This window comes from Cupressus sempervirens, chromosome 2, assembly GCF_028749045.1.
Source record: "Cupressus sempervirens isolate cs-2001-9-10 chromosome 2, ASM2874904v1, whole genome shotgun sequence".
Classification (NCBI taxonomy): Eukaryota; Viridiplantae; Streptophyta; class Pinopsida; order Cupressales; family Cupressaceae; genus Cupressus; species Cupressus sempervirens.
Genome location: NC_143119.1, coordinates 609,468,882 through 609,487,527, shown reverse-complemented (window position 1 = coordinate 609,487,527; position 18,646 = coordinate 609,468,882). Strand labels below are relative to the sequence as shown.

The following is an 18,646-nucleotide window of genomic DNA, read 5'->3' as shown; positions in this document are numbered from 1 at the left end:
AGAGGAATATGGAAATGGAAGTTGTCTGAAAGATAGATAGATTCTAAGATTATTGAATGTTATTTGAATGAAGATTATAATTTTTTTTGTTGTATTTTCTGGGCAGATTGTGTAACAATTTTTGCATCAATGTTTCGGCTCTGTGATCCGAAACATTGATGTAAAAATTGTTACACAATCTGCCCAGAAAATACAGCAATGAATTCCAATGGATTGTGGAAAACTAATATCAACAAGATTATAGTTATGAAATGTGATTTGTAATGTTGATATAGAATTAGTAGAAGAAATATTCAATTAATGTAGAAAGAAGTTATAATAGTTGAGCATTGTCTTATAGAAAATCAATGTAAAAAAAGTGTACAATTTTTTTGTAACAATAGATTACGATTATTAAATGTAAGTTGAAACATTATTAGAAAATAAAAGAAAAACATTCAATCTATGTAAAAACAAATTAGTATAATTGAATATTATCAGAAATATTCTTATATATAGAAATCATTATTATTGAATCTGATTATCGTTAATATTCTTATATAGAGAGATCACACTATTATTGAATCTGATTATCCTTATATATAGATATCACTATTATTGAATTAGATTAAAAATAATGATATTATATATAAAGATTGCTATTATTGAATCTGATTAAAAATATTGATATTAAATTTGTAAGAGAAAATTTCAAACAAATATTTAATTTAGCAATTGAGAAAAACCATCTTTTGATCCATATACTTCCCTTTTCACGTGTTCCTCAAGGAAAATGACCCACTTAAAAAATTATTTGCAGTCATCTTCAAATTGGGTCCGCAAAAAAAGAAAAGTATAGAAAAGAAAGTAATATCCAAGCGTGCTGCTGAATCATTAAGTAGTTTAGTCGTCATAATAAGTGGCGATACTGGCGCTAATTAGATAAAAGCTATGTTTCTACGTAGCAGTGGACATACAAAATTTACAGGAAAGAAAACGATAGTATTTGAAACCCCACAAAAGGTTTTAATGGCTGCCATACAAGTTTGAGTCCTTGACCGTTAGGTTACATAGCAGGCAGTTTCAACACGCAATTAAATGGTATAATTGTATATGTACCGCACCAAATCACAACTGTTCATTAATATACAGCAATAAATGGCATAGGAGAATCCATCTGCCTGAAAGTTAAGTAACAAACACAGACTCAATTATTGCGTTTATGACAAAAGTGTAGACAAGAATCCATGAATACACACTACTGCTCAATCAAACTGTAATTTTGTACACTGGCCAAACCCAATGAAATTTCCCTTGTAATTCTGTATCTACATACGTACAGTACATTGCTAAGACTGATGATAGTTGTACTACTCTCCACGAGCAATCACTGCACACAAATTACAACATTGGAGGTCATGAAGAATTCAACCTACTGAGAATGATAACTTATAAAACTTGAAAGAAATCTGTTGTTGTTGTTGTTTCTGGATTTGATTGCTTGAGAATTTCAGTAATGATAACTTATAAAACTTGGAAGAAATCTGTTGTTGTTGTTGTTTCTGGATTTGATTGCTTGAGAATTTCAGTATAACATCTTTGGATCACACTTTGTGATATATAGTCAAGATGTGCTAAGCATAAGAGATGAAAATCTCATTGCACTAGATTTTCATGCTCTTTGATCCATTGTCAAGATGTTAGAGAGCGAAAGAAGATATAAATATTTTTGTATCATGCTCTGTGATCCATTATCAAGATGTTAGAGAGCATAAGAAGATAAAAATCTCGTTGTCTGAGATATTTAACATCGCATTTTAGATCACACTCCATGATTCATTATCAATATGTTTGAAAATTTAAAGTGATGAACATCTCAGGCAATCAAATCCAGAAAACATAAGCATTAGTTTCATCGATACAAAGAAAAAAATCTTACATAATCAAATCAAGCAACAGAAGAATTAGTGTCACAAAAAGGAAGATGAAAATCTTACATAATCAAATCTAGAAACAGCAGCATTAGTCAAGTATGAATTGTGAAAATTGAACAACCAACCTTTCATTATTGCTGCTGTCTGATGATATATTCAGGCCCTGGTGGAGAAGTGTCAACTAACTTCAACATGTTGCTCCAGTAGTCTTTGCCATCTTCAGTATTTAAATCTGACCAAGTGGGAGTCCCTCCTATTGCCTTGGGGTTGTTGGAGTTTTCTGTGAAGTCCAGCAGGAGCTCTGGTGGAATTGAAGCTCCATAGCCATGAGGAGAAGAGGTGGTGCTGTTGAAAGTATTTGATCTTGGAGAGCCTGTTGCAGATATCAATGGTGGAAGTGAATTGGACTTATGATCTGGCCATACCAAACTAGTATGATTAGCATTCTGACCAGGCATTTCAGATTTAGGATTGGGCAGCAAACCATTGGTGTACTCGTCCTGATAGGGAACCTTGACCATCCTCAGTTTGTGATCATCTTCAAGCTTTAGACTGTTCTCAGTGGCAAAAACAGTGCTATGTGGATTGAGGCTTTCATCAGTTAAACATGAATCACTTGGAGGTGCAATGGCAGCTTGATCCATGGTTGGATATGTGCAACCAAGAGCCAAAGAGCACATGTTGTCTAAGAAATGAGGTACTGAGCCCTGTTGATCTTGTTGCAAGGATAAACAGCCCTCCATGTTTGAATTGGGATCTGGGATACTATAGCTTCTTGAGCATTGGCTCGCTTGGGCCGCTTGGACCAAATGCTGGTCTAGATTCTGCGCGCCGTACGCCGCCATTGATCCTGCGAGTTGTTGTTGTTGTTGTTGTTGTGCCCAGAAAGTTGCTGCTGCTGCAGTTGCATGATCTTCTAATTGGCATGCAGACCTCAGAAGATTAAGGTCTAGGTTGATGTTCCCATTCTCAGAGCCAGGCACACTGGATGATCTGTAAGCTGCAAGGCTTAAGTAGTGTCTTGCCAGTCTTGCCTCAGCCTCAAGCCTTGCACTCTCCCATGGATTCATAGAAGAAAAATATGAGGCAAATGATGGAGGAAAAAGATCTGTCCTTGGCCTGTGGGTCATGGGATCAATACCCATCTGGAGCAACCGTTTCTTTAAATGGGTGTTCCAGTAGTTCTTGATCTCGTTGTCAGTCCTTCCAGGTAGGTGAGCAGCTATGGCAGACCACCTGAAAAGTTGGTATTTTCAACCAAGAGTTATACAAAGAAAAAAATGGGATCTTGAAACATGGAACTCAAAGATTTATACAAAAGGAAAAACTAGTGTCTTGAAACATGAATTGAAGAGTTATTCAAAGAGAGAATTAAGGTCCTGAAACATGGAATTCAAAGAGTTATACAAAAGGAAAACTAATGTCTTGAAAAATGAATTGAAAATTCATTCAAAGAGAAAACTAAGGTCTTGAAACATGGAATTCAAAGAGTTATACAAAAGGAAAACTAATGTCTTGAAACATGAATTGAAGAGTTGTGCAGGAAAGTAAACTAAGCTCATGAAACATAAGAAAAACACTAAGCTCATGAAACATAAGAAAAACACTGTGGTCTTGAAATTGAGCTGGTTTTTGATGACATTACTTGTTTCCTAACATAGCATGGAGGTGAAGTATAGTCTGCTCTTCTTCAAATGAGAATTTCCCACGTTTTATATCTGGTCTCAAGTAGTTTGTCCAACGAAGTCTGCAGCTCTTGCCACATCTAAGCAATCCTGCATCACCAAAAGCTTTTAAATGTTATCTGATATACATCTAAGAACATACTACTTTTTATTTTAATGCTTGACATGGAGTTCTTTGCTCTATTATAAGCTTCATGTTTCTCTGAGCAGGCCATCATCGATTTAAGTGTAGTTTGAATTTTCTAACAAATTCATTGATCTGGGTGATGTTTATTTCCAACAAATGTTAATCTCTAGATGTCTTATTACCTGCATGTTTTGGCAATGCACGCCAACTGCCATGACCATGCTTCTGTATGTATTGGATAAGTTTCTCATCCTCTTCTGGCGTCCAAGGCCCCTTCTTCAGCCCGTTCTCATCACAACAAGGACTTCTCCCCATATCTTGTCTCTGCAGTTATGATGGTGTCTACACAAACCAAAGCAAAACAAAACCATTTTAGCCTCAATTCATATAAAAGTCAAATTATGTCTCTCCTCCAAAATAGAAACTACAACAATTCAAAATTATAAGAAACATTAATTGGCTTCTCGACCTAGATGGGTATATTATATAACGGCTAGTTTTTACAGTTTACAACCTCAGTTATCATAATTGGAGAAATGGGCGTGTTTCATGTTTCGTACATGGCACTGCACTCATTAAACCCATCATAAATGTCTCCTAACAAATTCTCCAACGTCAAAAGGGAAAACCCACATCAGTCTTCCTCCTATGGCCTCTACTCTGAAGAGAATCTAATCTCTTCATTGGACATACAAACTCCAAATTACTCAATTCATCTGTTTTGGGTTTCTTATTCATGTCTTTCATCACTTACACTGTTCCCTAGTCACCAAAAAACTTGTTTTTCATGTATAAGAAAAACTAGCCCAAGGAGTTTCATGACAGCACTCAAACAAAACCAAGAACATAGTTTAGTTTTTTTCCTTTTTAACAACTCAGCAATTGGCCAATTGGGTATTCAAGTACAGTAGAAGCTACTACTACGTACAACTTGATAAGACTTGAACAATTGGAATAAGAATTGTAATAGCATACCTGGTCCACAGTAGCCCTGAAGCAAAACAGTGGACTCAAAGATGTACAGAAGCCAATAGGCTCATATCTCAGACAAACAAATACACAAAGCGTAGTACACTAATATGACTGAAAGTAATAACAAAGAAAGACTGCTTTTTTTTCTTTTGTTGTGTGTTTGTGCAATGAGTTAGGCTGATTATGAAGAAGCAAAAGCATATGGAAGCTCTTGTGACTAAATCATCCTTGTTATAATGGCAAAGCTTGGAAGAGATATATAGTGAGAAGAATAAGGTGACGATAGGCAGGAGGGTTGTTGTTGGCGAGAACTTACCAACTGTGCGTGTCTGTTAGGGTTAGGGTTTTTGTGTTGAGAAAAATATAGTTACTATAATATTAGAGCCGTCGACTTTTGCCAACGTTCCTCCTGATTGCATGGACATTGTGAGGTCACCATGTTTTTTTTTCTTTCTCTGCCACCAGACAAAAAACAATGGGAAAGGGAGAAAAACTAGTTAGAAATTGAAGTAAAAGAGAGTAAGAATGTTGAGCACGCAAATATCAGTTTCTGCTTTGAAACTTCCCCTACAAACTTAGCAGTTCACGCAAAAGCAGAATAAGAAATTAAAGGAAATCCATGATGTTTTTATTAATCTCCTTACGCTTCCTTTCTCTCACCAACGCCATTGGAGACTCTCGCATCACTGCCTACACAATCCAGGGAGGATATCTCACTTCATAGACTCTTTTGGTCCCACTTTCGGTTTTCCATTTGACACTCCTTTTTTGCATGCTGGATTGGATTTTTCAGTAAATGCAGGTTTGCTAGACTCTTACATCACATGTTAATAATTGCAAAGAAAGTTGAAACAGGTTACCCACTTGAAGAATTAACCATAGAGGCTCAAACCAGATTTTTGTGTGCATGGTTTAGATGTACTCCAAATTCCCCGGAATCAATCTTTTCATGCTGCTAACCGTAGAGGCTCAGATTTATTGTAGCTTAAATCTTGTGGGTATGGTTTTTATTCACTCCAAATTATTTGGAATCAATCTTTTCATGCTGGCTTTTTCAGTGAATGGAGGTTGCTAGCCTCTTACATCATATGTTAATGATTGCAAAGAAAGTTGAAAAATGTTATCCATTGGAGAATTAACCATAGAGGTTCAGATATTTCTGTAGCTTATATCTTGTTTGTATGGTTTATATGCACTCCAAATGATTTGGAATCAATCTGTGCCTTCCATGTCAGGAAAGTTGAGCCAGTTTTAGCCAATGTCAGTGTTGATTATGGTTCTTATCCTTAAGAGAGTATGTCATTCTCTTGTACTTAATGATTATGGATCTCGTGTCAATTGCATTTGTTAGTGTTTTGTCTGTGGCTTTTGTCGTTAGGTATCGAATAGATTTTTCTTGTCATAAGACTACAGTTGCTATCTTCTTTCTTGGGTGAAAAGCCAAAGGGAAGTTATGAGATTATCAAAGGCTCTTAGGATCATGCTCACCCACCATCTCAAATCATCAAGATTGTACATTCTTTTTAAAGTTTTTAAAATCCTGTTTTCTTTATATTGTTTTTATAGATTGATATATTTGAAACATTTTTGTTTCTAATAATTTCTATTATGATATATGATTTATGATTTTTGATAAAGATAAAAGATAAATTTGGTTCTAAAAAAATTAAGATTGTTTTGAATAATCCATTTCAAATTATCAAGAATTTAAGTAATTGCTATATTATTTTTGATTTTGAAGGTTAAATTTCTTTTGTTTAATAGTCTTATTAAAGATTTGTTTCTTTTAATAGTCCATTCATATCTGGGTAATGACATTCCACAAAAGATAGATTATAAAATGAATTTCACCAAATGTTCTTAGGATAGTGCTTTATAATCCATCTTAAATGATCAAGAATTTAAATAATTGGTGCATTATTTAGAGGCTAACTTTCTTTTAATAATTTATTTATAATTAGGTGTTGAATGAGTCATCTTAAATATGATTAGGCTAATAACCCGTCTAAAATTACCAATATTTTAAACATTGGGTAGATTTTTTGAATGTTAATTTATTTAAATACTTAAACTATAGTAAGTTATTAAATGAACAATCTTAAATTCTCAAGAGTTTAAACTATTAAAGTGTTTTTTTTTTGGGTTTACTCAAAAAATATAACTTATTAGCTATTTATTGTAAAAAATCCTTGTTTCACCAGTGAATTGAAATGTAAAAGGATGCAAAGGGAGAATCTTTTAGTTTTCTTTTTCATTTGGGGTCACATTTATTAGGTTTGTTCTTTATCAATAAAAGATATGCATATGTGCATGAAAATAAAAGACTAAATTGGGGAAAAAATAGCTAGTTCATTTTTTAAAGTGAATAAAAATTATCACTGAATGAGAAAATAAAGATAGGGGTAAAAGCACAAACTTGTGTCATCCTTTGGGATATCTTGAAGGGTTATGACTGAAAGGGTTTTGGCCATAACCCTATCTGTCATATGTATGCACCTGACACTTTCTCGAGTCAAGGGTCAACATGGCAACCAAGGTTATGGTCGAAACCCTTTTGGTTGAAATGGTTATGATTGACTCCTCATATTGATCAATGAATGAGGTAGGTTGGAAAGTGGAAGTCATTATGCCATCACATCTTAGATTTGAAAGGTGATCTGCAACTTTGTTTCCCTCTCGTAGAGTGTGTGAAATGCATATATCTTGATACTGATCTAACAAATTCCAAATCTAAAGGAGGATATACTTAAGCCGCTAGGAGAATGTCTTCCTTTTTATGCAGGCATTAATGATTACTTGAGAGTCACCTTCAATCTGTAGAGATTGAAAATTACCTTTCTTGGCAATTACTAAACTGACAAACAAGGCTTGAGCTTCTATTGAATTCTTAGTACCATTTGGTATAGAAGTAGTTGTTAATGCTAACACTTTCCCATTGCAGTCTCGAATACATGCCCCTAACCCTAATTTACTTGGATTGCCTCTAGATGCACCATCAAAGTTGATCTTCACATACCCATTATTGGGAGGATGGTATTGTACATCAGAGCGGTCTACCTTAGGTTGTGATTTGTTAGCTAATCCCCATCCTATAGGAATAAAAAGTTTTTTCCATTCGCAAAGGAAATTGGTAGCCCAAGATGTAGTAATAGGATTAATATTGCATCCACTAAGGCTTGCATTAATTACTTCTGCAATTGACATTTTAATACCTTCAATCACCTTATCAATAGAAGAAAAATATTTTATGAATATCCGCTTGTTTGTTTCCCACCAAATAGCCCATACAACTAATGCTGGGGAACACTTCCATAAACTTGCAAACAAGGCACGAGGGTGAATAATTGGCCATGCCTGGAGAATATCCCAAATATTATTTTGAAGAGTGGTAAAGAAGCTTAATTTGTGGAGAACAAAGGTTCAACAATGATAGGAAAATGACACTACACAAAAAGATGATCACCTATTTCATATTCATCATTGCATAACACACATTTGAAAGCTATAGCAATATTTAATCTTACTAATCTATTACTTGTAAGAATTCTATATATAATAGCAAGCAATGCAAAGCAACCAACTTTCGGTAGTGCTACATTATTCCAGCAAAATAAGTATGCTCTATAAGGCCTCTTTTCTAAAGCAATCCTTTGAATGAGTTTATATACTTCTTTAATGGAATAGTTACCATCCTTGGTAGGGGCCCACAACAAACTATCATCAAAATTTGATAGGAAAGCATGTTTCTATTCTAAAATGGTATGAAAATACTCTCCATCTTGATTAGGAAGAGGAAGAAGATCTGGGTCCTTCCAAAAGATTTTCCTTGAAAAGAGACAGACTGCAGAAATAAAGTGATGCATTTGAATTCCCCATAGAGATTCTAAGACTAAAATAATATCTCATGTGTTGGGTAGTGTGATCAAAGGAGGTTGATGATGCAGGAGTATCTTGGGTTGCCTTGTTATCCTGCTCATTTTGTTCACCTAGCAGTTCCTTCATGTGTCTAGTAGTCCTTCACGTGCCTAGTAGTTTTTTCATGTGTCGAGTTACTGTAGCATTCCTTCATGTGCTGAGTTACCCAGTGTATGCCAAGTGATTCTTCATGTGCCAAGTTACTCAGTGTATGTCGAGTGTTTCTTCATGTGTTGAGTTACCCAATATATGGCGAGTGTTTCTTCATGTGCCAAGTTACTCAGTGCATGCTGAGTATTTCTTCATGTGTAGAGTTACCCAGTGTATGCCGAGTGTTAGTATTTGGATGTGATTTTGCAAGCTGACTTGTGGGATTTATTTCATTTGCGACATTTATGTTAAGATCTTTTCTTGGGATGAGTCTAGACCATTGTTGGGTCAGCCTTCCTCTTATGTAATGTTCTAGAATGTTCTGTAACTCATTTTGGCAAGTATAAATAGAGAGTTTAGGCTTACAGTTAAGTAAGTTTTGAAGAGAAGAAGTTTTAGAGAAGTTTTGGAGAAGCTTTTGGGAAGAAGATTAGATAGCAGAACTGAAAGTGCAAATTTGCAATTGGATCTTTGAATGTGAATGTATTTGTAATTGGCCGTAACACAGAAGGCCTTACAGCTGGGCATGTAAGAAGATATCTTGACGAATCAATAAAAATAATTCACTCTTCTTCCTCCTTTGGTTACAATTATTTGTGTCTGTTTTGATTGTGTTAACTCTTGCAGGGTGGTTTGGATAGCTGGGTGAGCCTTTGGGCCCTAGTAATTCTTACCTTGCTTGCGTCAGTTGACCATTCTAAGAGTCTCTCCAAAAGCTAACTTTGTCTCCACTATCCACTTCCAAAGTAACATACTTAAGAACAATGTCTCTTGAGGAAACCATAAAATCCTAAATAACAAACCCCTTTGGAGGATGAAGCACTAAGAATATTCTTGATGGATCATTATTGTCCAAATACTTTTGTAGCTACATAATTTGGCACTAGGTAGTGTGAGATTTGGTATACATTTTCCAAACTAGTTTACCACCAAATGCAACATTCCTATTTGAAAAATCATGAACTCCCACACCTTCAATACCAAGAATATGTGATATGTCTTGTAGAGAAATAAGAGGGATTTTCTTCTCATCCGACCTATTACACATCCAGAGTAAACCTCTAATCAATTTTTGAATTTGTAATATGAATAAAGGTGGAGCTTTAAGGACAACAAGATAATAATTCAGAATAGCTACAAGAACTAATTTAATAAGAAGAATTATACCTGACAAAGAGAACCATCTAACTTTCCATGCAACAACTCTTCTTTTAATTCTATCAATCACTAAAGACCAATAACTCATCTTATTTGATCCCACATAAAAGGGTATTCCAAGGTAATTTGAATGTAAGAACTCCTTTAAAAATCACAGAATCTGCACAATTTTGTCTATAATAACTTTGCTAGTATTAAAGAGGAAATTTTTTATTTTTTGAGTGTTAATTTATTGTCCAAAAACATTAGAATATAATTGCAAAATATGCTTGATATGCCTAGCCTCTAAAACATGAGAGCTACCAAATCATAGCATATGATGAACAAATAATGAGTGGGTAATGGATAGAAAAGTACCCTAAATATGCACATGCTCCCACTTGCCTAAAAAATTATGAAGCTTAATGGTCCTGCTAAAAGATTTAGCCATAATAGTGAATAAAGATGGAGATAGTGGATCACCTTGTGTAGGAGAGAAGAAACCTAAAGCTTTCCCATTGATGATAACTAAAAATGAAGCTTAGAAATACATGCTTTGATCCATTTACACCAATTTTTTGAAAGACCCATTTTCTAAAGAACTTGAAAAAGAAAAGCCCAACAAACTCTATCATAAGCCTTCATCATATCAAGTTTGATCACAAAATTTGGGGACTGAGAAGTACTAATAGAGTGGAGAACTTCATGAGCAACCAAAGCACCTTCCATAGTTTCCCTACCCAGAACAAAACTCCCTTGCTTAGGAGAGATAATATTTGGGATAAGAATTTGAAATCACAAATAAATGGCTTTGGTGACAATTTAATAAGTCAAATTGCACAAAGAGACGGATCCAAAATCCACAAAGGTTTAGGCTCATTAGATTTTGGGATCATTGGTAGTCCTAACCAATGGTATCCCAATAGCTTTGATAGAAAAGAGCAATAAACCCATCAGGGCTTGAGGCTTATTCTAGAGGGAATGAAAAAATAACCTTACGAATTTCTTGAATGGAGAAGGGAGTCATAAGCATAGAATTCTCTGAAGGAGAAACCATTGTAGGAATAGCCTCAAGGAGCTCATTCACTTGAAAGTCCAAGGGCATTGGATATATAGCAGGGACAAGAAGGTTTTTGAAAAAATTAACACTTGCATCCCTGATATGTTGTGAATTGGTTAAAATATATCCAAATTCATCATCATTAATTTGGAAAATTGTTTTGGCAGCACTCTTTTGTTTAGCTGAAGCATGGAAGTATTTGGTATTCTTATGACCTTGCTGAAGCCATAATCCTCTGGACTTTTGTCTCTAGTATTCTTCTTCCCTACTACACAATTCTTCCCATTCAAATGCTCTTCTACTTGTGATATGTATCATTATTCATACCATTTTGATTGATATAGCTATATATATCATCTAACTGTGCTTTAACAACCTCTTTTTGTTCAAAAACATTCTTTAAGACATGATGGTTCCAATTCTTAATAAGTTCCTTTATATGTTTCAGTTTACTAGCAAATTGATGCATCTTGGATCCTTGAACAAAGGGTGCACTAACCCATCACTATTTAATCAACTAAAGGAAATGAGGATGTTGAAGCCATATTCTCACAAACTTCAAGGAAGATTTTGACTGGTTATTATCCCATTATTTACCTAAGTGAGAGAAATAGAAATTGCAAAATTATTTGAACCTGGCAAAGATAGGATCTTTGACTGAATATGGAAGTTGTGTAGTTTCCATTCTTGAGAAAGGAGGAACCTATCCAAGTGAACAATAATTTGCGCAAATCCATCTCTCCTATTTGTCTAGGTAAATAACCCTTTAGTGGGATGAATATCCATTAAATGATTGCTTTCCACAAAATGAGAGAAGTCATGAATGACTTTATTTGGTGGATAGATCCCTCCTACTTTCTCTGATTGGTTCAAAATTGCATTGAAATCACCCCCAAGAACAACATTCTGGAAATCTTGACTTTGAAGTAAGCGAGTGATGTTATTTCAAAATTTTAGTTTATATATTGTGTAGAAGAGGGCCCATAAACATTAATAAGAATGAAAGAAAGGTCAAAATTTGACATCTTAAGGATTTTCCAATTGATGTTTTGTTGAATGAGATGACCTTGAATAGTTTGGGGATTCTAGAGTACAACACGACCACTAGATGCTCCTATCCCAAGAGAATGTAAGGAAGACCATTTAGACCATTTAGCAAGTGTCTTATCAAATGTGTAATTAGTAGCTTAGTTTCTTATAACATATTAATATTTGTACTCATAGAATCAAGTAATTGCTTGATCCTGCATCTTTTGTCAAAGGTATTAATGTCTTTGACATTCCAAGAGTTGATCTTCATTGCAGACAAGGAGAACCTTTTGTTCTCCTTGTCACATGCTTTGTAACAAAAAATATATCATCTAAAGTAGTATGAATACCTGCTACAATTTCAATTTTAGTCTTGGATCCTTTAGATCACCCTTTGGATTTGGGCACTTTAGGGACCCGATGATACTGGACAATTGAAAGGATTTTATGGTGATAAAAAAAAACTAGCCACATAAGAGCTATCAAAATCCTTAACAGAAGGAGCATTATTACTCTCAGAGTCATCAAAGTGGGCATCCACACATTGGAGATTAGTATTAATAGTCTCATTTTGAAAATGCTAGTAAATACAATCTTCTAAACCCAAATAATCCTCATGAATGGAGGAGTTATCCAAAGATTGTATTTCATGTGAATTATCCTGAATAACTTTCAAAATTTTTGAGATCTAACAAGTATTTGTATTTTTGAAAGAAGACTAGTTATTCTAGAATTGAAATTATTTAAGCAAACCATCAATTGAAGTGGACTTCTAATGCTTTGAAGTAATACCTTCTTCCTTAGGAAGTTCAAAAATGATAGAAGATGCAATCCCAAAAAGTATCTACTCACTAGTCTACCAAGCCTTCCAATCTACAAATTAAGAATTAATGAACAAGCTCCGTAAGATAGGGGGAGATGTAGGGGATCCCAATATAAAGCACTTCTACCTTGGAGCCTTAAAGATTGGCAATATAGAAACAGTTACCAAGGATGGAGGAGAAGGATCACAACTAATATCGCAAAAATGAAGATTTTGAATATGAGGTAAAATTGACTGAAGGATTAGGGAGAATATAAGATTTGGCAACTTAATAAAACTCAAACATTAGAAATCTCCCAAAGAAGGGACAATGGCAGCTTTATCATCCTTATGGGAGTTTGAAGCCTATTTAAAAGTGCATAAGGCTGGGTCCAAATTGTGATTTGGACAAAGTCTTGTAGACCCTTGCATTGATGCTTAACATTGGAAATTAAAATGACCCAGTCTATATTGAAATTTTTGTACTGTGGCCTCATCCTAAATCTTAATGGATTGATTCCATATACCCCATTGAGAATTGATCATGAATTGAGTAGGGAAACTTTTCCTCATGTCTAATAGCAAGCAAACTCTAACATCCAAGTGTGGACAATCAAAAGGGATAAGATCATGTTTCAGAAAAATCCCTATTTTGTTAGCAAAAATTTCAAAAATTTGTGGATCTTTATACTCTAGTGGCAGAAGAGGAAGTGAAATCCAAAAGGGGAGAAAATGGATATCTGTAGGTTGAGGCTTAAAATTTGGGACCCAAATCATAGTGAAGAGCCCTGAGCCCTAACAAAACTAGCCTTTTTTCTTATGAGTGGAATCCCTAAACCCATTTGATGTGAAGATAGCAACAAAATATCAGGAATTGAGATCTAAATAAAAGAGATCTTTTAACCCTGGCCAGGAAGAAAATGCGCATTCCTTAATAGTAGAGAATGAAAGTGTAGAGCAAGAAAACTTACCTATAAGTGCAAATTGATGGAGAAGATCAATCGAATGCTATAACAAATGGCTTGAAAGTATGATTGACAAAAAAAATGTACATATGATCATTTAACCCTTATGAGACTACACCTTGAATCCAATTCTTTTGCCAAACCTAATGAGTCTTAGTTGGCTTGAAGGATGCCCTAGAATGGGTAGGAATTATTGACTCAAAGGAAAAAATCCTTGGCCGCTTGCTTTGATTTTGTGCCATCAGATTCACCCAAACTCTATGAAGGTGTAGGCTCTTTCTTCGTCACATCTTTCACAATATTTGTTAGCCCAGGTTAGGTACCTTCTCAAATATCGAAGATAGGTTGTTTGTGGGATCATCACTGAGTACCCTTTGATCTAGGCTTCCTAAGTCTGTGAGGATAGAAAACACCCTACTCCTCTGAACTAGTGGGTGAGGGGGAGGGTTAAGAAAATTTGAACTATTTTTTCCTTGCCCAAAATCATTTTCACAATATTGATCATGTCAAAGATGAAGTAGAGATTGAGTGAATGATTCCCCAACTTCAGATGTAGAGAGTACTAAGGGAGGTTTAGATTTATTTGTAGTCTTCTTTGAAAAATCCACCATTGAGGGGTTAGGAGAGATCCTTGAACACAAACCAGGATCATGATGAACATGAAATTGTGGATTCACAAAAAAGGGTTTGGCCAGTTAGACAACTTCTTTGCCATGAAAGATCAACTTCACACCCTTATATTCAAAGCAACCCCTATACTTTTCTTGAAAAGGGAATCATTGAAAACAAAGATCAAATTGAGCTTTTCATCAAGTTGTACAATGGGTGTATAGGAAAAGATGTTGGTAAGATTTTGGTGCCCTGGAGGATATTGCAATGATCGAGTGCATTTGATATTTCCTTGTCCAAATCTTCACATTCTAGGTCCCACACCATTATCCACTCCTTACCATACATTGATTGCAACACTTGTGCCTATACCTATCCCTGCAAACCCTTGAGATTCTGCTCTAGCTCCTACACTTACTCCTGTGCCTACTCTTGCAAAATTGCCATTTTTTTGTTTGCTCTATAGTTAAATCATATGTTAGATGGAGTAATATAGTATTTTTTTTATATTAAATATCTACTTAATCATAGATGTAGATTTTACATCAAACATAGAAAACTCAAGTTCAAACCTAGATAACTAAATTAATTACATTTTAGAAAACGTTAACATAGTAAACCAACTTCAAATGATACACAGACACACAGATACACATATATACATATATGTATGTACACACACACACACACACACACACACACACACACACACACACACACACACACACACACATTGATAAGTATAGATATATGTATAACTGACCTACATCTACATGAAACTTAGAAAACTTGTTCAGACCTATAGCTAGAAATTAGTTAATCGTAGAAACCATTAACATAGTAAACCTGTGTATGTTAACATGTAGTCAAAAATTAGGTAGAAGTTAACTTAATTTCAAATTAGTCTTTTATCACACATACATGTGCATTTTTCTTTTTCACATGTATACATGAGCTATACATCAAGTTGATATATATTTAACATGTGTGTTAAATAAAATGGTCTATATTTTTTAGTTGTTCAACTTTGTACACACATAGATACATAATTTAAATTAAATTTAACTTTTAGTTTTATACACTTACATATCTTAACTTTGTATTTATAGACATATCTTCTTTTCATATGATACATTATGGCATCTAGTACTAGTGGTGCACCTACATCCTCAAGAGAGGGTAGTATTCAAGGAAGGGGTTGTAGTGTTGAGTTTGGTACAACATGTAGACTGACATCATCTAATAAGGATATAGAGCATTTACTTAGAGACATAGTTGCCAGACTATCTCATGCTATTGAGTTCCTAGGTTCTACACTTTTAGCTTCTACCACCCTCCCTAATAGGGAGAAGATTATTGCTATGAGAGATGAGTTGCGTCATATGATTCATATGATTGAGTCATAAAACACATATGATGATATTAGTGTTGGGACATTTTACTCTTCTCTTTCTTGCAATGTCACTGGCACAATGAATTATAAACTGATTGATATAGAGATCTCCACCTCCATGATGAAGAGCGTGTTTCTCTTTTATATAGATAGGTCCAGGGTTAGAGGTTATTCATCTATGAAGTGTACAACTCATCTTGTTGCACCATTTATATATCCTTGCTGGTTAGCTGCACATCACAAGTGGCCACAGAAGCATGAGTTTCCTCTCTATTTTTGCAAAAAAATGTTTGGAGAATTTTATTTACATCATGATGTAGATTACACATATTTTCTAGGTCATGCTAGATAGTGCCTCAGTAGAATATCAAAGAGATTTAGACCTATGGACACCCTTGTGCCCATTAATAAATGGGCTATGGTGGGTCCAAACCTTTTGGTCATGTCGAGAGCTCCATAGATGGTTGCTATGGGTATGAATGTTCCAAATGATATAGTTAGGAATTAGATCTATTCTAGCATTTCCATATTTTCTACATAGTTATAGGAGATGTGTTCAGATCAATGTGGTAGATATATGTTACAATCTTTTGCTACCATTCTAAAAACTGCATCATTTAGCATATGAGTTGATGATGCATATGGGAGACCAGTTATGCTATCTCCACTATAGGTTTTTGCTATATCGTATGTGGATGCATTACATCGTATGTCATCCTATTGAGCATCTAATATTCTTGGTTCATAAAAGGTATTATTGACAGTCACAAGGATTCCTCTTAGTGACATTGGCATGAGGATTCCATATTGTCTCACACATAGTAGGATCGTAGAGTTCACAAAGACAAGACGACATTCCTGGACCTTCTATAACACCACCTCCTACACATGGCCCTACAACACCTAGCCCCCCACCTACTCAGAATCCTATAACACTTGCTCCTACATGGGTCCCTACAACACCTACCCCCCCACCTACTTAGGATCCTATAGCACCTCCTACATCAACCCCCATGTTACACCAACATCTATTTACCACTATGCTTTCATATGAGACGGTCGACTTGGACCAGGCTATTTTATCACTACATGATTCAAATATTAGTAAGATTGGCAAAGCACTGCATTATGCTATGATAAATATATTTATATGTTTAAATTTATTTTTTACTATAATTTACACTTATAAGTTTAACCTACTTGAGCTTAAATACATGTACCTAAAGACATAAATATATTCTTGATTCATTCTAACTTGTGTACATACATGTGTTCTATATGGTCTTCATGACAATATGTTGCATTTTGGCGATCTTTAAACTCCAAAAAATTGTGCATGACATGAGTCGGAGGTATGTTACAATTTATATATATTTGATATATACATGTGATATAATGTGTGTACACAATTTTATAACTCTAGATTTAAAACAAGTCTCTTTCATTTGACAGAAGGTTTAGGCTAGATCATAGAGCCTTTTGGGGCCATGGATGAGGAGGGGGATGTGATTGATCTACATGTATATATAGTGAGCTTGTCAAATTTTAGATGTCTATTTCATTGATGTCGAGATATTTTGTATATATATACATGTTATTTTGATACATTTGATATGGAGATCTTGATGTTTTTTTATGTTGTTTGGATACATTTGATTGGAGACCTCGATGTTGTATGTTGTTTGCATACATTTGATGTGATATTTTGGAGACATTTTATATGGTATTTTGGATACAATTTACATTGGTACATTATTTCATAGATGTGTTATTTTGTAGATGTACATGTTATGCTCATGTCTTATGTTCATGTTTATGTTCACATGTTACACATGTTCATGTTGAATGTATGTATGTTTGCAATATTCATATTTTTATTTCATAGATGTGTTATTTTGTAGATGTATGGATTATGTTCATGTTTATGTTCACATGTGTTACAACATTAAGTCAATAAATTTAATACATATTTAAGAATATAAATAGTACACTAAATAATACATGTGTTACAACATTCAATCACTAAATTTAACACATATAAGAATACAAAAAATACATTAAAGAATACATATGAACATAAAGAATGTAATACATGCTATAGAATAGATAAGAGTGCATTTAATCAGTAAAGAATAAATGCAAACATAAAGCACAAAAAATTAAATATATAAGTTTATTTTAATGAATATACATGTGCATATATATACATATGCCACAAACTTACCATAACTAAATTAGAAACATGCTCATAATCAGCTAGATATATAGGATCATGAATGTCAATGTCAACATCTTGAAAAGGAGGCTTTCTAACTATGTCCTTCAAATCTCAATGTGAAACATATCCATTCACAATATTTTCACATACATTCACTAGAATGTCCTTAATGTAGTCATCACAAAAACATGATTTTTCTCTTACTTTAGTTTGTGGTGTCCCGTAGTTACTACTTGATGTAAATTTCTAATACACGAAATTGTTTGGCAATTGTAAGGATTAGATCAATTTATATTTGTTACAAATTCGAAAAATAATGATCACATTTCAAAATAAATATATAATTAAAAACTTGAATTATAAGAATATATATTAAATAAATATATAATATTTACCTTTCACTTCCCAAAAATAATGCTGATTGAATTCAGTATCTTGAGTAGAAAAATGATCTTTGTACCATTTAATAATCTTATTTGCATTCTCTATCCTATTACTTGAATGTGTAAATGCATGTATATAATTTAAAATACACTAATTCTATATATATTTCTATATCTCTAGAGAGAATCTATATATGTTATAAGTAGATCAAGAACACATTAAATGTATATGTAGGTGCAAGTTCATGTTGCCAAAGTGCATGCTTTATACATGCTCCTGCTCCATTG

At 34.1% G+C, this 18,646-nt stretch overlaps 1 protein-coding gene across 2 annotated transcripts; it reads right to left on the bottom strand.

The window, feature by feature from the left end:
* Window positions 1-960: 960 nt before the first annotated feature.
* LOC149574855 (uncharacterized) lies at window positions 961-4,900 on the bottom strand. 2 transcript variants are annotated; one of them, XM_089814692.1, is made up of 5 exons: window positions 4,701-4,900; window positions 3,908-4,067; window positions 3,559-3,688; window positions 2,039-3,149; window positions 961-1,369 (listed from the first exon to the last, which is right to left on the bottom strand). In XM_089814692.1, the coding sequence occupies exons 2-4, from the start codon at window positions 4,038-4,040 to the stop codon at window positions 2,045-2,047; spliced, it is 1,368 nt and encodes a 455-aa protein (XP_089670818.1). In that variant the 5' UTR covers window positions 4,041-4,067; window positions 4,701-4,900; the 3' UTR covers window positions 961-1,369; window positions 2,039-2,044. The 2 variants fall into 2 exon arrangements, with proteins under 2 accessions (XP_089670818.1, XP_089670819.1); XM_089814693.1 differs by lacking the exon at window positions 4,701-4,900 and adding an exon at window positions 4,240-4,373.
* Window positions 4,901-18,646: the final 13,746 nt, after the last annotated feature.

What these genes read in the sequence shown, in the direction of transcription:
- LOC149574855 (XM_089814692.1), bottom strand. Translation starts at nt 4,040, where the DNA reads ATGGGGAGAAGTCCTTGTTGTGATGAGAACGGGCTGAAGAAGGGGCCT. An exon ending in TGCATTGCCAAAACATGCAG is followed by an intron (nt 3,689 to 3,907) that starts GTAATAAGACAT and finishes TTGGTGATGCAG; the next exon opens with GATTGCTTAGATGTGGCAAG. An exon ending in CATGCTATGTTAGGAAACAA is followed by an intron (nt 3,150 to 3,558) that starts GTAATGTCATCA and finishes CCAACTTTTCAG; the next exon opens with GTGGTCTGCCATAGCTGCTC.